The 22,714-nt window shown below is 42.3% G+C and overlaps 1 protein-coding gene across 1 annotated transcript in view; it reads right to left on the bottom strand.

The window, feature by feature from the left end:
• The window catches only part of LOC139386693 (fibroblast growth factor 12-like), a 39,436-nt gene extending 18,040 nt beyond the window's left edge, over positions 1 to 21,396 (bottom strand). Inside the window, exons 1-4 of the mRNA XM_071132514.1 lie at positions 20,566 to 21,396; positions 19,042 to 19,089; positions 14,592 to 14,702; positions 1,583 to 1,686 (exon numbers count right to left, since the gene is read on the bottom strand). Of these exons, the coding sequence (XP_070988615.1) occupies positions 1,583 to 1,686; positions 14,592 to 14,702; positions 19,042 to 19,089; positions 20,566 to 20,764 (462 nt within the window). The 5' untranslated portion in view covers positions 20,765 to 21,396. The remainder of the gene's footprint in view (positions 1 to 1,582; positions 1,687 to 14,591; positions 14,703 to 19,041; positions 19,090 to 20,565) is intronic.
• Positions 21,397 to 22,714: the final 1,318 nt, after the last annotated feature.

Genomic DNA, 22,714 nt, shown 5'->3' on the forward strand with positions numbered 1-22,714 from the left:
ACTGGTGCACTTCACAAAATAGATGGCATCATGAGGGGGAGAAATTATGTGGATATATTGAAGCAAAATCTCAAGACATCAGTCAGGAAGTTAAAGCTTGGTCGCAAATGGGTCTTCCAAATGGACAATGACCCCAAGCATACTTCCAAAGTTGTGGCAAAATGGCTTAAGGACAACAAAGTCAAGGTATTGGAGTGGCCATCACAAAGTCCTGACCTCAATCCCATAGACAATCTGTGGGAAGAACTGAAAAAGCGTGTCCGAGCAAGGATGCCTACAAACCTGACTCGGTTACACCAGCTCTGTCAGGAGGAATGGTACAAAATTCACCTAACTTATTGTGGGAAGCTTGTGGAAGGCTACCCAAAACATTTGACCCAAGTTAAACAATTTAAAGGCAAAGCTACCAAATACTAATTGAGTGTATGCAAACTTCTGGCCCACTCGGAATGTGATGAAAGAAATACAATCTGAAATAAATCATTCTCTACTATTATTCTGACATTTCACATTCTTAAAATAAAATGGTGATCCTAACTAACCTAAGACAGGGAATTTTTACTCAGATTAAATGTCAGGAATTGTGAAAAACTGAGTTTAAATGTATTTGGCTAAGGTGTATGTAAACTTCCAACTTCAATTGTAAGTAGCCCATACCCAACCCTCCAGTAAGTCGTAACGAACTCACTTACAAACTCTGTGTTGGACGAGACTGACTTCATGACCAAAACTATCCTATTTACACTTTGTAGTCAATTTTGAGACAAGAGGGCTTCCCGAGTAGCGCAGAGGTCTAAGGCACTGCATCGCAGTACTAGAGGCGTCACTACAGATCTGGCCCAGCACTGTCCGGGTTAGGTGAGGGTTTGGCCGGCCAGGTTTCCCTTGTCCCATCGCACTCTTGCGACTCCTGTGGCGGGCCGGGCGCATGCACGCTGACACGGTCGCAGGTTGGACGGTGTTTCCTCCGACACATTGGTGCAGCTGGCTTCTCGGGGTAAGCGAGCAGTGTGTCAAGAAGCAGTGCAGCTTGGCAGGGTCGTGTTTCAGAGGACGCATGGCTCTCGACCTTCGCCTCTCCCGAGTCCGTACGGGAGTTGCAGCGATGGGACAAGACTGTACCAATTTGATATCACGAAATTGGGGAGAAAAAAATATGAATAATAATAAAAAATAAATACATTTCACACAAGAATAAATGTTTCTGACACATATTGATGCCACATAGGCAGTTGTCAAAGGAGAAGTTTGATTTTAGGGGCAGTTAGTCTTTTTCTCTAAAGTTTGCATTAAGTGCATGCAAGGTACTAGAAAGAAATAATGAACAAGGTAGCAATTATTGCACAATAAAACAAGTGTTTTACACAGCTCCACACAAAAATTGAAATTGATATGTATCAATGTAGAATGAATGTGGTAATGTGCAATGAAGGAAAACATTTTACGAAACAAAACAAGAATGCATGCACACTGCACAACATTAGCATGTATTCATACACACACAAAAAGACACGCATGGACTCATAAACAAACAGGCACAAACACACATACACACACGCCTGTGAGAGGCGGTGGCTCTTACTGAGCTGTAGAGGAATCCTTCTCCGTTCATTCCAATGTAGAGGCCAGCCTTCACCCCTTGGATGGCCACCACCCTCAGACCCACAGGAATTAGATTAAACAGTGCTGAGAGAGAGAGAGCGAGACAGAGAGAGAGAGAGAGAAAAGACAGGTATTACTCACCGGAGACCTTTTGATCTCGCACTTCTAGTATTTAACTTTTACCTGTGAAAGGCCTGCTGTGCGCATTTATAACTGAATTACCCGGGAGATGGATCCCACTTCTGACACCAGTGTGACCTGACTGATGTTCCTGTATGGCACCTCTTAAAGTGGGGTTTTTGAACAGTGGCTGACATTGCAGTTATACAGCATGCATTTTCCTTCTGAGGCAGAATTCCCTCTTTCCTAAAAAGGACTTCCTCTAGTGGTGAATTTCCATGTTGAGTGGTTAGGGATACAGCACGAGCACTAAGAAGATTGTAAGTGGTGACGGAATCAGATAAAGCTCAGATAAAGCTCACAGGGATGAGAGGAGAGGTGCCAACACGCGTCTGTCCGCCCAGCAGATTCAATTTCACTCAATAAAAATCGACATGCCGCTTTCGCCTAGCTATAGTATAAATTGTCCTCTGAGGATCTCCAGGCAGGAGATGTATACTTACACTGAAAAGGCTTTGTTGGATCTTTCAGCTACTGTACTCTGGGCCCAATGTGTCGGGGTTGTCCACCACCTCATACTTTCCTCTCTTTTCCATTTTCTCGCTCTCTCTTTCATTCATCCGTCGCTCGGTTGCACTTTCTGACGCGTTCCCTCTGTTGCTTTGATGCCCAAAACTTGTCTCTCCGAGGATTCGTGCATGACTTCATGAGCGTGAGACAGAATGTTCTGGACGAGAGCTGCCGCTACATCAGCCATCAACCGCACAGACATATTGTAGGGTTCAATCAGATCAGATGCAGTGCCCTCAGACAGACCTAGACATATTGTAGGGTTCAATCAGACCAGATGCAGTCCCCTCAGACAGACCTACATTGCCATTGCCTGAGATCAGAGAAGTGGTAGGACGTGTGGAGTAGAAATCATGAAATGATTAATAGCTGCCAGAGCTCTCATTTGACTTGTTCAACAACTGTGACTTAACTAATGAGACAGGAGCTGTCCTACATTCGAATCCGTAAGAGAAAACCCTGCTTTTGTCTACTTTATCGAATGATTCAACAATCATGTCCTTTAAGCATGCAAAGACATTGGCAAACATTGAGTTTTTATTTCATTTGATTTATTTAACCTTTATTTAACTAGGCAAGCGTTAACGACGAGCCTGTAACTCACGCGTCTATAATATCTGACAGACACCAGCTAAAGCTGGCCTAACCTGCCATATGCGAGTGTAAAAAGATTTCCAGAAATATTCATTCTTCAAAAGGGCAGACAAACGTGTCAAAGTGACTCAAGAACGCCAACTCCTAGGAATGTCAGCCCTCTGAAGGAGCTGTAATCGGCCAAGGCGAATCCAAAAAGGAAGGTAAGCCTGTTTGATGCGCTAATATGGGCTCGGTAGATAATACAACCCCGGGACAGTTTAGAAAGTGCTGGGCCGTGCAAATGGGAAGGGCAGTTCCTATAATCCTGAGGGACATCCTTTGGGTGAAATTTGGTGGGAGAAAGTGTGGGGGGGGGGGGGCTTACTGTGACAGATAGAGAAGGCTCTCTCAGCTGCACTAACAGCTAATGCTAAACAAGAGCATTAGCCATGGAGAAGATGGAGCAGGCGAAGAACTAGCACTGTATATAGAGTTGGTCTTCCACAACCAGCGATGGCTTCATAAACCTCAATTTGTGCAGGTACTTATAGAGGAGCGAGCAACCGAATATGCGATGAAATTAGTGTCGGGTTGCTGACTCAAAATTGAACACGGTTGTTAATGAATTTAATGGTGGTTTCCAGCACTCTCTTGCAATTGTGTACTAACCTACCAGTCAATCATATTACCAATAAGACGCCCACTCAGTACTGTAAATGCAGCCGCCTGCACCCTAAACCAGCTTCATCAGCCCACCAACAAATATCATGACATTTAGAAACCAAATTCCTAATTTTGGACAATTAAATAGAATGTTTTGTATTTGTGCATGAAATCCTCCTGTTCTCTGAAACCAACAGTTTATCCTTGTCAGATTTTCCTTCAGCTCGCTGCCTAAAGAATAAGCATGGACCATTCTTTATTGGAGGAAAATTAGAGGCCAAATAAATGTAACTGAAATGTCTGGTTTCACCATAGCTGGTCACATCTAGTATGCAGTTAGTTTTTTCCTCTGATCCCAAAAGTACAACCAAACCGCCTCCTGAAAGTAAATTATTCCTGCCATCTTGGCATCACATAATGTAGCAGAGGTCAGGAGGTCGAGCAGTTCAAGGGTGGAGGTAATCTATTATTCTAATAATCCATCACACAGATCAATAGGTCCTGAATGCCAAGCTTTCACTTTGCATTTCTCTCCCTCTCGATCTCTCATCTCTCAACCCTCCCTCCCTACATGCCTATTAGTAACTATTGCTCAACAGTTCTCCAGCTCTCTCTTACTGTATTCCAAAGTGTTCTATCTTTTCCCCAATGGGAAAAACAGACATCATGGTCACGTTGTATGGTGGTTGTCTAGAGAAAGGTTTTTAGCAAGCAGTTTCTATCTGGTTGTAATCTGGATATCTAACCAGATAACAACCAAAATATGACGTCTTTACCATGACAATTTGAATAATTTGATTTCATCATGGCAAAATGCATCTTTACCTGGTTTTGAAAGAGACCACAATGTAAAAAATGATACCTCAATTGGTTACTAGTGAATAAGTTTGTTTTTCCCAATTGAAAGAAACTACATTTGTTGAAACCAACTATATGATTCAATGTCAACTGTTATATTTGATTATTAACAAACCTATATTTCATGTTTAACTTTTCCCCTTTGGTTAAACCTAATAAATAACAAATACAGACAAAAATTTCATGTAAATACAAACCATCTTGTTTTGACTTTGGAATTAAATAAATTCCCTGTAAACTAAGTTTATTCAACAACTTGAAAAATTGTAATAATAAAATATAATATTCTTTACAGAAGACCTTCACATTTAGCAAGCACAATATCATAACCAAGCAAAGGCTACCTTAACACAGAAAACTTATCAGGCTCTTAAAAAAAAATCAGGCTCTTAAAATTATAACCTGAAAGCCACACCCCAAATTAGCCATGCCTCCAACTCCTCTGATAGGCTGCTGCCGCTATATTGCCCCCACCGCAATTCAACGCACATGCGCAAGGTGTTGAAAGCAACTTAGAAGTGTTCATTAATTTAAAAAATCACATTGATCTGACAAAATCATAATTTGATTTCAGAAAAAAAATGAATAGAAGGTTGAATGAACCAATTTTCAATCATTCCAATCAGTAAAAGCACTTGATGAACAACAGTGCAGTTGGTTGCAATCTGGTTATACAATCATTTCTTAAACAGAAATTAAAGCATTAAGACATCATGAGCCAGCTAGGCCAGGTTCTTCTCTCCTTTCCTCTCTGTGTCCTCTTCAGTCTGTCTCTGAGCATGAAGCTTCTCGCAGAGGGAATTATTAATTTGGTACAAATGGAGAAGGAGGTATTTTTAGTTCTATTTACTGAATTATTTACTGCAGTTTACTGCACTCCTCCATCCCTGGGCCAGCATTACTGGGTATTGAGAAGATTTCCCAGATACCACTGACCCAAACCACACTGTAATGGAAAACGGTTATTTATACGGTCATTTGGGGTATTATCAACAGTAAAATACTCAGAAATGTTTTTACTGCAGCATACTGTAAATGATGGTGCATTGTGGGATAATGCTGTGGGTGGGGAAATAATTGCTGTGTTTTTTGTCTGTTTTGCCCTGTAGTTGCTGCCAGTCTGGAAGCTTCTGTTAAGGCCTCTAGAAGTGTAAGTGATATAAAACACAAAATATTAATTAAGATCACTTTATTGGTCAATTGCACACAAGGTCCAACTGAAATTTAACTTCTGCTTAAAAATAGACATACATATGTTTTAAAAGAGGTGTGGCCACACAGGGAGCTGGACAGGACACAACGGCAAGCAACGGAATCTAGGATTTGATACAACTCACTTCCCAAAAGATTTTTGGGGCAAACTTTCCAAACTGAAGTAGTTTGATGCTGATCTACTTATCTGGGTGCTCAATCCTGATTGTAGGGATTCGAACTGGCAACCCTCCGGCTGCTGGCTCACCTCTCTAACCGTAAGACTACCTGCCGCCCTATGCTGGAATGTGTAAACATTTTACCTACACTGTAAAAAAAATCCTGTTGTTTTCACGGTATCTTACTGGCAGCCAATAACCTGTTGGTTAATACAAAAAAAAATACAGTATGTTACCCTGAATTCCAAAGAATGTATTGTTTAACCAAAGTTTATTTGGAATTTACAGTAACACTTTTTTTTTTACAGTAACTTGCAGGTAACTGTCTGCCAGTAAGTTACTGTAAAAACAAGTTACTGTTTTACAGTGTAGCAGTTTCACCAATCCCGTAATTACAGTAAACTACAGTGAAATGCAAACCCCTCCTCTCAATGAATTTCATTAATTAATTAATTCATTCATTCTGATTATTTTTACCATAAAATACAGACAATTCTATGGTATTGTACTGTGTGTCATTACACAGTACTTGCTGTGTTTATATTACAGTAGGTGTACTGTAATATGAAACACAGAATTTTACAAGCCACTGATCTGCCTATAACATGCTGTCAAATTCACGGAAAACCCTTTACAGTGCAGCATCACTCCTAGAACACTGCAACAGTTACGTTCCCAATAACTCATTTAAAGGACCCCCCCCAGAGGAAGTTGTCGCCAATATTTCAATATAATTTCCTGTCCTAGCGATGAAATGCATGTTTAGGTTCCACCTCCGAAGAATGACCAAGGCTACGTATACACATTCAAGAATTGGATGTGGTAATTTCCCAGTGGAGTTGATGAACATCAACTAATTTTTATTTTATTTTTCCTTTATTTAACTAGGCAAGTCAGTTAATTAAGAACAAATTCTTATTTTCAATGATGGCCTAGGAACAGTGGGTTAACTGCCTGTTCAGGGGCAGAACAACAGATTTGTACCTTGTCAGCTCGGGGATTTGAACTTGCAACATTTCAGTTACTAGTCCAATGCTCTAACCACTAGGCTACCCTGCCGCACTAATAGGGCTAGCTAGCATGCTAACCTTATCTAGATAGCTAACTAGCTATTTTGCTAACCTTATCTAGCTAGCTAGCTAATCTGTTGTTGGATATTTAAAAAAAGTACTACACCGTATTCAAAAGATTCAAAAGATTAGCCAGCTGGCTCTATGGATGGTTCTGGAGCTGGATTTGTCATAAGCATTGATTTAGGGAAAATATTGCCACAGATGGCAACCACTGTCCTATCTTTGACTTCGCCATCTATTGTTTTCTCCAAAGTTTTGTCATCTTCCATAAATTATGGCCACGAATCCAACACAGAAATAGTTAGAAATAATAAAATGAAGCAATGGTAATATGGCTGATATGCGTTTCTCTACATTGTAATGGACCGCGGTACAGCAAAGCAAAGTCAGCCCATGCTCATGACTCATGGTTCTCACAAATGATAGACTACAATGACTTTTCTCATGATCATGCACGCCACAAATAACACGTAACTAACTGTAAATTCCTTCTTCTTCTTTGGTATTATGGCAATCCGCAAACAAATGTTATAGGTGCAGGCTGCCACCTACTATATTGGCTGTGTATCAGCCTACTATTCTATATTATAAACTGGTTGGTTTGAGCACTGAATGTTGATTGGCTGTGGTATATCAGACCGTATACAATGGGTATGATAAAACATTTACTGCTCTAATTACGTTGGTAACCAGTTTATAATAGCAATAAGACACATCGGGGGGTTGTGATATACTGTATGGCCAATATACCATGGCTAAGGGCTGTGTACACCTCCGCGTTGCGTCGTGCCTAAGAACAGCATTTAGCCGTGCTATATTGGCAATATACCACACATCCTCAGGCCTTATTGCTTAAGTATGAATTCATTATACTTTGTGCAAAATTACCAAATAACCCTGCACCCATTGAAACCTCACCACTATTCCACTACTTTGGCCCTATCTGATCCTACTCCAGGCCAGCAGCCTGGGAGGACGGGACACTGTCGTTCAAAACATATTTTCTGTAGTAACATCTTGTACACCCTGTGGCGACCCATCATTCAGGGCTGGTGGGGCAAACAAAATAAAAAATAAAATATATACACTACCAGTCAAAAGTTTTATAACACCTACTCATTCAAGGGTTTTTCTATTTCTTCCTATTATTATTTAAAAAATTTACCCCCTTTTTCTCCATAATTTTGTGGTATCCAATTGGTAGTTACAGTCTTGTCCCATCGCTGCAAGTCCCGTACAGACTTGGGAGAGGCGAAGGTCGAGAGCCGTGCGTCCTCCAAAACACAACCCAGCCAAGCCGCTCTGCTTCTTGACACAATGCCCACTTAACCCGGAAGCCAGCCGCACAAATGTGTCGGAGGAAACACCGGACACCTGGCGACCTTGTCAATGTGCATTGCTCCTGGCCAGCCACAGGAGTCGCTAGTGCGCGATGGGACAAGAACATCCCTGCCGGCCAAACCCTCCCCTAACACGGAACCCAAACCGGCTGCGCGCATGTGCCATCGTGCACCATCGTGCATAAATGTATTTTGTCCCCCCCCTCACCAAACGCGATCACGACACGCAGGTTAAAATATCAAAACAAACTCTGAAACAATTACATTAATTTGGAGACAGGTCGAAAAGCATTAAACATTTCTGGCAATTTAGCTAGCTAGCTTGCACTTGCTAGCTAATTTGTCCTATTTAGCTAGCTTGCTGTTGCTAGCTAATTTGTCCTGGGATATAAACATTGACTTGTTATTTTACCTGAAATGCACAAGGTCCTCTACTCCGACAATTAATCCATACATAAAATGGTCAACCGAATCGTTTCTAGTCATCTCTCCTCCTTCCAGGCTTTTCTTCTCTGGACTTTATATTGCGATTGGCAACTTTCATAAATTAGGTGCATTACCGCCACCGATCTTGTTCGTCTTTCAGTCACCCACGTGGGTATAACCTGTACCTGCTTCTATAAACCAATGAGGAGATGGGAGAGGCAGGACTTGCAGTACGATCTGCGTCACAAATAGAACTGACTTCTATTTTAACCCTTGGCAACTCATACGCTTGTTGGCGTGCGCGAGCAGTGTGGGTGTAATAATTTAATAATATAGATTTCTAAATTTATTTTGCAATGAGAGCGCACGGTGTAGTCAGCCTGTAACCCGAATGACGTTGGGCCAATTGTGCACTGCCCCATGGGTCTACCGGTCACGGTCGGCTGCGACAGAGCCTGGATTCGAACCAGGATCTCTACTGGCACAGATAGCACTGTGATGCAGTGCCACTCGAGATGCAAGTGTTTTTCTTTATTTTTACTACTTTCGAAGAAATAACACATATGGAATCATGTAGTAACCAAAAAAGTGTTAAACAAATCAAAACGTATTTTATATTTGAGATTCTTCAAATAGCCACCCTTTGCCTTGATGACAGCTTTGCACACTCTTGGCATTCTCTCAACCAGATTCATGAGGTAGTCACCTGGAATGCATTTCAATTAACAGGTGTGCCTTGTTAAAAGTTAATTTGTGGAATTTCTTTCCTTAATGCGTTTGAGCCAATCATTTGTGTTGTGACATGGTTGGAAAACAGAAGATAGCTCTATTTGGTAAAAGACCAAGTCCATATTATGGCAAGAACAGCTCAAATAAGCAAAGAGTCATTATCATTACTTTAAGACATGAAGGTCAGTCAATACGGAAAGTTTCAAGAACTTTGAAAGTTTCTTCAAGTGCAGTCACAAAAACCATCAAGCACTATGATGAAACTGTCTCTCATGAGAAACTGGCTCTCAAGTCTAAGTCCTTAGTAAGGGTAGACATCGAACATTTATACCCTTTGGGTCCTGTCATAGAGTTACATTAGAAGAGCCCTTGAGCCAAGAGCCAAGAAGGCTCAAGTTCATTGGCCACAGATATAATGAAATCAAATCACGTTGTATGTACAGTAGCAGATCATGTCAACATCTTACTTTCAAAATCTTAGCTAGCAGTCATCATCATGAATCAAGTCGACAATCTACTGGCAAATCCTTTTTAATCCTTATCATATGAAGAGAAATAAAGACGAGAAATAATAGATAAAATGTATGCTGCTCATCGGCCATCGGACATAAACATTAAACAAAAAATTGGAAATTTGCAAATTCAACAATGAGTGGTTTCGAAGGAATCCGTGTTATTTGAAGTGTATCTTATTTGACATGCAAAGACCCAAATGGCATTCACCCTAATAATTTGGTCTATTTTCACCTCTTAATTTCGCCTACTGTTCTAACTTGGTGGTGCACATGTAGCCTATAACCTGTTTTAGAGAAATGTAATCATCGAAAATGAGCTTTCGTTGTCTGCTTATATGCCCCCTTTATTTATCCTAAGGTTCTGACTTGGTGTACAGGGAGTACACTGGAAGAACGGCCCATGTTCTGAATTCTGTCCCTGTACATTTCAAAAGTGCTGAACAAATAGTTATATTGACTACGTCCGTCCTCGCTCGCTAATTAATGTTTTAATCGAAATTACGGATTGCCTCTTATCCGCTTATGCCATAGTTTGTACATCTCAATTGTCAGTAGAACCCACATTTGTTTAAGCAAGTCAGCCATATCAGCTATGTTTTTTTAAAAGGCAGTAAATGAGGATGAATAAACTGTTTCGCTGCCAGACTAGGCTCCGCTAGGTGTAGCAATGGTAAGGTGTTGGGACAGCTGTTGGGACTCTGCTGTTGGGACAGCTTTATGTAGGCCCTAACCGTTTGTCACCGTTATAGTGCAATTAATGTTTTGTTTAGTGTTGTGTTGTGTAGTGGCTATGCTGGCATGCATCCCACATAATTTTTTTGCCCCACCAAGATTTATCTGCTAAAATCGCCACTGCGTACACCCAAGTACTTCTCTGCAGCTTCCACCACAACATCTATCCTCTGTGATTTACATTCCAGTCCTGCGGTACAATTGACAACCGTGGCCATGAATGCCAAAAAAACAACCTTACTGAAGCACGTTATTCCTATCACTCTCTATTGGCCCCGGTCTACTCACAGGTAGCCTCTTAAGATCCCTCACCCTGGACCCATCTTTCTCTACTACTCTCCTCACTGCCTCATCATACGACACCTTCTGTACTACTCTGATCCTGGAATCCTCAACCTGCCTTTCTCTCACCAGACACCTCTGATCTCCAGCACCATGGGAACCCCTACAGTTTACGCACACAACTTTTCTCACATCTAGGAAACTCCCTCATACACACTGCTGCCACATGACTATAAGCTTGACACCTAAAACAACGTAATGGATTCGAGACAAAAGCTCTCACGGGATAACTGACCCATCCTAACTTAACTTTATCTGAACTCAGTAGTACAGATAGTGTCTGCTCTGTTTCACCACACTCTCCACTGGGTCTGCGTCGCACCAAACGGCGGGTGTCACAGACACGGCGAACTTCAGTTGATCCTCCTCAACACCACTCCAGTTATCACTCCTTTCAGCAGAGCCCTGCTCCAGAGAGGAAGGGAAGTCACAGTTCTTGTCCTATAAGTTCCTTGATTTTTTTTTTGCATGTGCCTTTTCAATATCTGGATAGACACTTTTTTCTAGCTAACGTTACACCAATCAAAGCAGTGGAGCGTGTAGTGAAGGAAAACTTTTGTGGTCAGAACCATTCATCTTGGGGCGATGGGGGGAGATGGTTTGCAAAATGCTATCATCTCACGCAATTACACAACTGATAAAATTGTCATATACACTACCGTTATAAAGTTTGGGGTCACTTAGAAATGTCCTTGTTTTTGAAACATAAGCACATTTTTTGTCCATTAAAATAACATCAAATTGATGCCAGCATCCCGGAGTTGCCTCTTCACTTGACATTGGGACTGGTGTTTTGCAGGTACTATTTAATGAAGCTGCCAGTTGAGGACTTGTGAGGCGTCTGTTTCTCAAACTAGGCACTCTAATGTACTTGTCCTCTTGCTCAGTTGTGTACCGGGGCCTCTAACTCCTTTCTATTCTGGTTAGATCCAGTTTGAGCTGTTCTGTGAATAGAGTAGTACACAGCGTTGTATGAGATCTTCAGTTTCTTGGCAATTTCTTGCATGGAATAGCTTTCATTTCTCAGAACAAGAATAGACTGACGAGTTTCAGAAGAAAGTTATTTATTTCTGGCCATTTTGAGCTGTAATCGAACCCACAAATGCTGATGCTCCAGATACACAACTAGTCTGAATAAGGCCAGTTTTATTGCTTCTTTAATCAGAACAACAGTTTTCAGCTGTGCTAACATAATTGCAAAAGGGTTTTCTAATGATCAATTAGCCTTTTAAAATGATAAACTTGGATTAGCTAACACAACGTGCCATTGGAACACAGGAGTGATGGTTGCTGATAATAGACCTCTGTACGCCTATGTAGATATTCCATTAAAAATCGTCAGTTTCCAGCTACAATAGTCATTTACAACATTAACAATGTCTACACTGTAATTCTGATGAATTTTCATGTATTTTAATGGACAAAAAAAAAAGTGCTTTTCTTTCAAAAACATGGACATTTTTAAGTGACCCCAAACTTCTGAACGGTAGTATATATATATTATATATATATATATATATAATATAGAGTACCAGTCAAAAGTTTGGACACACCTACTAATTCAAGGGTTTTTCTTTATTTTTACTATTTTCTACATTGTAGGATAACTATGAAATAACACATATAGAAGTAACCACATCATGTAGTAACCAAAAAACTGTTAAACAAATATATTTTAGATTCTTCAAAGTAGCCACCCTTTGCCTTTATGACAGCTTTGCACACTCTTGGCATTCTCTCAATGTTCCTAGAGGGCAAAGTAATCCTTGAGTAGCGCCCCTAGGAAACTGTTGTCCGTCCGACATAAATACTGATCCTGGGGCTTAACCTATTCCTGAGGGATTGTTCACAATGCAGAGACTGTTACCCCCCGAGACACATTCCTCCAGGGTGACTCCTTTAGGGAAAGCTGTTTCTTCACTGTGACAAGGTTCATAGGGAGACACTGTAAAGATTACTGCTTCGGTGCATGGCAAACCGACTTGGAGAGAGCAACCACTGTAAAAGTGGAGGGAAATGACTTTGACCAGATTTCTCCTGAGAATGAAGTTCCTTCGATTGGATTTATTCCCCGCCATGAACATCCACAGCGAAAGTGCAGTTGTGATAATCACAGGCTTTAGACCTGAATAAATCAAAACACTAACTAGGTTTCCATCCAATTGGTGACAGAAAATTTGCATTAAAACAATATGCGCAATTTCCCACCAGATGGGTTTACCATGAATTTGACTTGTGGATAAAAGGCTGTGCGTGATAATGTAATGCACATAAAAAATACCTTTTGCGGTTAAATTCCCATGCATTGAATAAAAAATACAAGTTAAATGGGTTTTCATCGCATTTTCAACTCTACTGATGGGTTTTCTCACCATGAATGTTGAGTTATATAGCGTGTGCCCACTCTGGTATTGGCACTTGTGCTCTAGCCAACAGCGTGGGTATAGCCTACATTATGAGATAATTATGGACAAAAGAGCTAAATTATTTGAATTTGTCAAACGGCAGCTAAGCATCGATGATTATGTCACCAGAATAAGACCCTCGATATTTATTGGAAAGGAGCATCAAGCTCATCACCTTGCACTTTCACCACCCTGTGAAGTTCATTATAACTTATTTAATCTGTAGCCTAATAAACTGCATGCTTTCCGGACAAGTTGTAGTGGGAGGACCACATGTCACCGCATGAATCCAAGTTTACTTCGATATATATGGTTATTATAGAAATATTTGTCCATAAAAGTATTTCCACCGACATTTCTCGCATAATTCATTTTACTGACAAAAAGATCCCAACCTTGTCTAGCATATTTTGTTTTGTCGACAATTGGAACGTTTATTGTTTCCATCAGGCGTTTTGACATTCTTTATACAAAGTGCTTGACTTGCATAAAAGGGTTGAATGGAAACCTGGTTAATGTGGCACTTACATCCACACAGTGGCACACAAGGGATGTTTTGCTAGGCGCCGGGAGGTGCTTCCATTTGATATATAAAAAAAAAACATATTTTAGTGTTCTCAGTTGAACATGCAAATTTTAATCCAAATTGTTTTTCTTTTCTATCAAAATTATAATGGATTTGACACAAACTCTAGGCTGTTTATTTCTCAATATTACACTGATGTGTAATATTGTCTAAAACTGTCACGCGAGGCAAAAAAATGATATATGCAAATTGCTAATCTGCAAGACTTTGTTTAAAAGTTCGACCCAATTGATTGTTCGCAGCTGGTGTATTTTACATAGTTATATATCTTGGCAGTAGATGTTGGCACTTAGCTATAACAAAACTGCACACACATTTGCGCACACATTTTGTTTCACAGTAAATACTAAATAGCAGGCCAAATTGGTTAGCTTAGCAAGTCTGTCATGCTTTGATCATACAATACCATAAAGGAAGTCATACTAAATGGGGTAACGTGAGTATCCCAGTTCAGAGTCTTTAAAAGTGCATCCTTCCTTCCTTCCTTAAAGTAATCACTGATTAGAAATGACTAGACAGGTGAAAGCTATGTGGCGGAGCCCTTGCGTTCACCTGTCAAATCATGTCTAACCACTATTCTGTCAAGAAAGGAAGGACACACTTTTAAGAAACTGGAATTGGGCCAGTGACTAGTGGTAACCATGCGGCATGCTGGGAGTCGTAGTGTCTAACCCAATTACTCACTGTAGTCGCTGTTCTCGTCCTTGCTGCCATCGATAGAGCCGTCCGGCTGCATCTGCAGGTAGAAGCCCTGCTGGCTGAACAATCGTGTCACGATGCCTTTCAGCTGCGGCTCTGAAACAAAGGACAGACCCCCACCACGCCCCACCCCCCAGGGGCATGTCAGACCACACCCCTATCACTTCACACCTCGCCACTGCTGCTCACATTGACAAACTAGTAAAACAGATGTTGGGGATGTGGTTAACGGTAAAAAGCCTGGGTACCAGATTGGGGTCAGGGGTGAGAATTGACTTGGCGTAGAATAAGACAATTCAAGAGAATCAATGGGTGGGCTCGTAGTCACGACAGTAACCTATGCATCTGAACTGTTACCTTGTTGTACTGCCAACTTGCTAGCTAAGGTATCTCCTAACATTTATAAGACAAACTGACCCTCGAATACGGATGCATATCTACTGCAGTCTTGTAGACTGGTGATGTTAATGAGTGGTTCTTGAAGGTAATGATGTAATCTGAAATGTAATACAGTATATTATGGTGCAACAGCAACCGGCCTAAGTTTTGGGGTTTTGAGGGTTGAGATTGACCTGTTCTTCACAATTTTGATGAGATGATTGCCTTGTGGGAATATTCACATTGTCACTGTTCACCAAGGGATGAATCCTAACCTTTTATGTGCTTAACTTGAACTTTTGCGTAAATAATGAACGGATGTCGTTGGGATATTTGTGCAAAAACAACAGTTGTGCACAATCATCTCAAACTGGTATTCTGCCCTAAGTAACTGTTTGCTCCTAGATGGGCCTGGTAACGTTCGTGAACCGGGACTTCATAATGTGGGTTTGAGTAACAAAAATCCACAACTGTATGTTGATTGTGCCGTTTAGGGCTTTCAACACCACAACTGATCCCCAATCAAAGGCTATGGTTATATCCTGAGGAGAGTCAGCCCAAAATGTTATACCATCTATAAATAACTCTGAGTTTACCTTCCAACTTGGTGGTGCTGATGATATTTGGAGGAGAGCCGAGCTAGCGCTGGGCTCAGGTTGCAGCAATCAACACTTGTGAGGGAGCAGGTGGATACGGAGTTTTAGCCCAAGGCTATGGGAGTCTTCTCTCCCAAGGCAAGAAAAAAATGTATGTGTGAATGAGACTGTTTATCGTTTGGGAAAGGGTGGGGGTGCTAGAAGATCACGTTGTGAGAAACAATAATCTGCGGACTCTCAGGAATGATTCACATGCAGTTATTTTGATTGTGTGGATAGTTTCACTTCGATGGAGCTCATCACCAGTAGCACTTAGCAGTGAAAATAGATTTGGAGTAAACGATCTTGCATTTGGGATTTTTGGTCGTTTAATATTTGGCCTTTATGTGTTAGATTTGGATTGAACAGCAGAGGCATGAAAGGAGCACCTACAGTGCCTTCGGTAAGTACTGAGACCCGTTGACTTTTTCCACATTTTGTTACGTTACGGCCTTAGTCTAAAATGTATTAAATAAATACAAAATCTTCAGCAATCTACACACAATACCCCATAATGACAAAGATAAAACAGATTTTGAAAAATGTTTGTTCATTTATCAAAAATATACTTATTTACATAAGTATTCAGACCCATTGCTATGAGACACAAAATTGAGCTCAGGTGCATCCTGTTTCCATTGTTCATCCTTGAAATGATTCTACAACTTGATTGGAGTCCACCTGTGGTAAATTCAATTAATTGGACATGATTTGGAAAGGCACACACCTGTCTATATAAGGTCTCACAGTTGACAGTACATGTCTGTGCAAAAACCAAGCCATGAGGCTGAAGGAATTGTCCCTGGGGAAGGGTACCAAAAAAATGTCTGCAGCATCGAAGGTTCCCAAGAACGCAGTGGCCTCCATCGTTCTTAAATGGAAGAAGTTTGGAACCACCAAACTATTTCTAGAGCTGCCCCCCTGGCCAAACATGAAATCGGGGGAGAAGGGCCTTGGTCAGGGAGGTGACCGAGAACCCAAATGGTCACTCTGACAGAGCTCTAGAGTTCCTCTGTGGAAATGGGGGAAACTTCCAGAAGGACAACCATCTCTGCAGCACTCCACCAATTAGGCCTTTATGGTAGAGTGACCAGACGGAAGCCACTCCTCAGTAAAAGGCACATGACAGCCCGCTTGGAGTTTGCCAAAAGGCACCTAAAGACTCTAAGACCATGAGAAACAATGTTCTCTGGTCTAATGAAATCAAGATTAAACTCTTTGACCTGAATGCTAAGCGTTACATCTGGAGGAAACCTGGAACCATCCCTACGGTGAAGCATGGTGGTGGCAGCATCATGCTGTGGGGATGTTTTTCAGTGGCAGGGATTGGGAGACTAGTCAGGATCAAGGCAAAGATGAACGGAGCAAAATACAGAGATCCTTGATGAAAACCTGCTCCAGAGCACTCAGGACCTCAGACTGGGGAGAAGGTTTACCTTCCAACGGGACAACGACCCTAAGCACAAAGCCAAGACAATGCAGGAGTGGTTTCGGGACAAGTCTCTGAAAATCCTAGAGTGGGCCAGCCAGAGCCCGGACTTGAACCCGATCGAACATCTCTGGAGAGACCTGAAAATAGCTGTCCATCAAACCTGACAGGGCTTGAGAGGATCTGCAGAGAAGAATGGGAGAAACTCTCTATATACAGGTGTGCCAAGCGTGTAGTGTCATACCCAAGAAGACTCAACAAAGTACTGAGTCTGAATACTTGTGTAAATGTGCTATTTCATTTTTATTTCCTTTTTATCCTTTTTTAAATGTTATTATAAATTAGCATACATTTCTAAAAGCCTGTTTTTGCTTTGTCATTATTGTCTATTGTGTGTAGATTGATGAGGGGGGGAAAATATTTGATACATTTTAGAATAAGGCTGTGACCTAACTAAATGTGGAAAAAGTCAAGGGGGCTGAATACTTTCCAAAGGCACTGTATATTATGGAAGTGATGCTGCTTATGGAGTCATGCAAAGGTTAATTTGAAGCACGGTTGAAGTTAAGGCAGTTGTGATCCAACTGGATCAACCATCGTATAATCTGTGAAAGTGTAAAATAACGTTCATCATCAAACTGAGAGTGAATGGAAAGTCGCAATCTGGAAATAATGAATCCTTCACTTTGCCTGAGCTAAACAAACAAAATTGTGTTTGGATGCAAGTTCATTATTCAATTGAATTTTCTTGGTCTTTAAATTAAACAAACCATTCATTGATCAAGATCAGATCTTTCGAGGTGTAGTGTGAATATGTGGACGGGTTCAGATAGGGCTGGTGGTGTAGCATCAGAATCAGGGCTAGTGTCCACAGTGGATCTGTAGGCTTCCAGAGCTGGTCCTGGAGCAGATTAGTGGCATTTGATCCATACTGTAGTTGAGCCCAGGGTTGGCCTGCAAGCTGACCTCGCAGCAGTGGAGGTTCATGTCGCCTCAGCTGTACACTATTCTGTCCATCAACCCACAACTCACTTCCCTTCGGGGGTGGAGCCATCAATCTCTGGGACAGGCCCGCCATCATCCATCATGGGTAGGGCAGAGAGAGTGGGGGCTAACTGGGGGGGTCTCACTAAATCACATGTGATAACTGCACTTCTGTAAATAAAGGGCTAAGTAATCACTGACAGCAGAGCACGTCAGCTCCATTCAGAGGGGCGGGAAACAGAATGGACGTGCGTTTACGTGCAAGTGAAGTATGCTGGTATGTGTGAGAGGGGAAAGAAATAGAGGGCGAGGGAGTGTTTAAGTATGAGTTTGAGAGAGACGGGTGGACATTGAAGGAGCAAATTACCTGTTTTTTGCGCTTGGGATATGCCTAGTATGGGAGAATGTGCCTGTGTGTATGAATGCTGACTGGAGCCATTCAAAATGGCACAACATTACGTGTACCGATGCAGAGACATACACAGGGACATTTGGGTATGTTGACGAATGGCGTTATGACCATGAAATGGTGAATGATCACCTCAACTGCTACCGTCGACAAGTTAGACAGGGAAAACACAGCAGGTCGATGCACACAAATAAACAGACCGCCACCCAGTCACACAGCAATACTCCACATGTGACATACATGTTAAACACAAACAAAGACACACTGGAGGAGGAAAACGAAGAGAGAGAATAAAAACTGATCTGACACATACGAACTGAAAGACTGAGACAAAAAACGAGAGGGAGAGAGTAGCCAAAGACAAAGAGACTACTGGAAGAGAGCGTAACAAGGAGTAAAGAAAAATAAAAGAAATAAAAATTGAAAGCATAGTGTCAAACAAATCAGCAGAGGGGTCACCGGCACCAGACAGGTGCTATAAGCCATCTCCCACCCACCTCCCCTCCCTCGCAACAGGGGTATCGACATGGGCGCGAGATGGGGCGGGGGGTGGAGACGGAAAAAAACACAGCACACACGGATGGAGGCTGAGCTACTAACCTAGCCTGCCGCCCTTACGGGACACCTGTGGAGGTTTGGAGGGTGCATCTTACAGGGGATAAAAGGAAAAACAAGATTCTTTTAACAGACAAATTCCTCCAGCATTGGCTGTTTGTCAAAATGCTAAAATCATTATAGCAGTATAGGGATATGAGGTAAAGGACATGTGCTGTCTGTCTGTCTATGGTCCAGTTCGGTCTGTCTGTCTATGGTCCTGTTATGTCTGTCTGTCTATCGGTCTATAGTCCTGTTCTGTCTATCGGTCTATAGTCCTGTTCTGTCTGTCTATCAGTCTATGGTCCTGTTCTGTCTGTCTGTCTATGGTCCTGTTCTGTCTGTCTGTCTATGGTCCTGTTCTGTCTGTCTGTCTATGGTCCTGTTCTGTCTGTCTGTCTATGGTCCTGTTCTGTCTGTCTGTCTATGGTCCTGTTCTGTCTGTCTGTCTACGGTCCTGTTCTGTCTGTGATTCTGGTCCGCCTGTCTGTGGTTCTGGTCTGTCAGTTTGTCTATGGTTCCGGTCTGTCAGTTTGTCTATGGTTCCGGTCTGTCTGTCTGTGGTTTTGGTCTGTCAGTTTGTCTATGGTTCTGGACTCTCTGCTGTGATTTTGGTTTGTCTGTGATTCTGGTCTGTCTGCATGTGTTTCTCTTCTGTCTGTCTGTGGTTTTGTTCTGTCTGTCTGTATTTGGTTCTGGTCTGCCTGCCTGTCTGTCTGTGGTTTTGGCCTGTCTGTCTGTCTCCCTGTCTGTCTGTGGGGATGGTGCACCTGCTGTTCATCACATGACAGCCTTTCGTTCGATAAGGAGAGGAATGATTTGCCCGTTCCTCTTTATCTGTGCACCAGGAGGATGGGAAGAATGATACCTTAGCATAGTAGGAACAGAGCCTGTGTCCATCAATACGCCGGGGTAGCCTCTTAATCACTATAGCTACCTCACTAAACTGCAATAAACATCCCCACTGCAATAAACATTTACCATTAAACATTTCATCTCAAAAGAGCCTTGGTGCACTGCGGTGCAACTTATCTTCACTAAGTCTCAATTTGCATTCATTATTGAATTCTTTAAGGTAGCATTATTCTACTTGGCAAGGAGGATGTAAAAAAGAAATCTGGATTAAAAATATATGTTAATATATGTAAGCCAATATTTGCCTTGCCTTCTAATAGAAATGCACAGCATTTGACTATATGATAGGATGGCAATAATGGTGCCAAGATAAACGATCATTCTGACCACAGCAATATAACATACATATTGGTAACGTCACAACATATACATCGTTTTACATTGAGGCTGATACGGCAGGATGTGGGTAAACTGTTGTGTCTTGCGGTGGTTCTCGACAGAGCTATGTGAGCTATGGAACAGGTGGAATTTTCGCATCGCATTCTCAGGCACCGCGGATAAATCTACCTGCAGCCTTTCAGATGGGCTAGCTAGAGCCTTCGACTGCGGTAATGCCTTAGCTTGGCTCGGTCGAGGGGCAGGGGGAACCGTTGCACACAAAACTACAGCACTGACCTGGTCGCCGCCGAGCGGCTGGTCTTTTCTTGCCACTGCAGAAACGGACTTTGCTGAAGACCCCCAAGAAATGCCGCTCGCATATGGAACGTGGGTCTTTGCTGGGGCTGGGGCGCCGTTTAGTAGTGGAGACCCGGTCACTGTTTGACTCCCTCGCCTGGCGTTTCTGTCGGATCAAGGAGCTGGCGATTGCGGCCATCTCCCTCGCGGGCGAGCCGAACCGAAACCGAGCCCAGAATCGTTGGACAGATGTCGAGTTGTGTGCGGCTGTTTGGTGCAAAAGGAACCGGGTGGAGAAAATCGAATTTACGGTCCACGGGGGTTTACTCAAATGTCATTCCGATCCCCTTTAGAAAATCCACCAAGTCCCGCGCATCATCGGGCATCCATACTGCATCCTGGGGAACGATACCAGCCTACAAGTCACAAATTCCTTGCAGGGAAAGCGTCAAATGCCATTGACTCATAAAACATATGCCGCAAATTTACGCACGGATAAAAGCATGGCTGCAAAATGTAGGCTATTCAAAAAAAATGTCACAACAGTGGTAAATAAGTTTGTGTGTTGTCGGAGCGTGCGTGCGTGCACACAATTGAGTCTCAGGTATTCCAGTTGAATGGCGCCAAGTCTGACAAGATCGACTCTGTCTGTGCAATCCTCATGTGCACGGAAAGTCGGTAAGTGGCAAAATATCCAGCACCGTAATGCATTCGAGACACCTTAAACTCCACTGTAAACAATTTCATCAACAGCTGCGTTAATGCAACGCCTCGTAACTTTTCAACGTATTAAGCCATAAGCCAAATACAACGCCGAATCGAGAGGCGACGAGAGCTAGGCGACTGTCTGTTTGGCTGCCCCACTCGCTCTCGAGGACTACGGGCATTTGTGCCAGCGCCTCTACCAGTAGCAGACACCGCGAGCACTGTCGGGGAAAGACAATGGTCTGCGAGAATGCAGCAGCAACATGGTGATTTGGGCTTTTACGATGAGAGAAAACAAATATGCGTGTTGTTGTTATTATTGTCCGTAGGTAGGCTATAAAGATTTCCCCAAACGCCTTTTTTTTCTTATTGCCCACAAAACCATTAGTGTAGCCTAAAGGAGTATTTCCAATGCGTTCCGTATGGATGTGTTGCGTGTGCTATCGCCGAACAGTCAAGCGTGAATGGGCTCACCTTTCGATCTCTCTCACTCTACGCAATCATACGTGATTGAGGTTTGGATGAGGAATTCTCCGGGGCACAGAATAAATGAGAGGGGCACGGAGAGAGCGAGAGGCAGCGGAGTAAGGGAGAGAGTGTGTGTCTGTACACGTGCATGTTAGAGAGAGAGAGAGAGTGTATGCGTAAGGGAGAGACGGAGAGCGCGGATCTCCAAAATAACGGTGTGCTGTGGTCTCTACACGCGGTCAACCCCAAACTGTCCACGGATTTGAGAAGCACTTCGGTGCCACATTTTTTTTTCATGGGACAAGAGTCTTTCTTCAGTTTGAAATGGAGCAGTGAAGAATGCTATATCATCTGGTGCTACAGGGACAACTTGGCCCAATGGTATTCAGACTATACCGTTGAAATTCCATTGGTTTATGAGTCCATTTCGCAAACATCAGTTTTATATGATATTGTTTTATACACTGCAGCATTCAAGTACATCCCTATTTAATTGGGTCTCACATTAGTTCGAAGTGTCTATGGACACGTGATGGCGAAAGAGTTTATGCAACATCACCCTATACGAATCCCAGCGCACAATGCACATATACTGGTAGAAATAAAGCACATATTGATAAGGCAGCGACAACACAACAGGACTAAATTACAGACATATACACACACACACATGAATCACATGAAATACAGTGACTTTATGTGAATTCTAATTTGGTGAAAGTAATATTCTGTTCCATGCGTTATTACAGTGTCATTACATTACAAGGGTGTCATGACACGTTATAACAAGTGTTATATCAAGTCTGCCAGTGTTAGTGTTCTGGCAGTGGCAGGCCCTCTCAATGAAAGTGCTAACTCCTGACCTCTGTTGCATTAACTGATGAATGGCGGTGTGTGTGTGTGTGTGTTTTATTTTTCTGGTGCTGTGTCCTATATCACGTGTGTGTCCACATGTAGGAGCACACAAGCGACAGCG

Source organism: Oncorhynchus clarkii, chromosome 28, assembly GCF_045791955.1.
Source record: "Oncorhynchus clarkii lewisi isolate Uvic-CL-2024 chromosome 28, UVic_Ocla_1.0, whole genome shotgun sequence".
Lineage (NCBI taxonomy): Eukaryota > Metazoa > Chordata > Actinopteri > Salmoniformes > Salmonidae > Oncorhynchus > Oncorhynchus clarkii.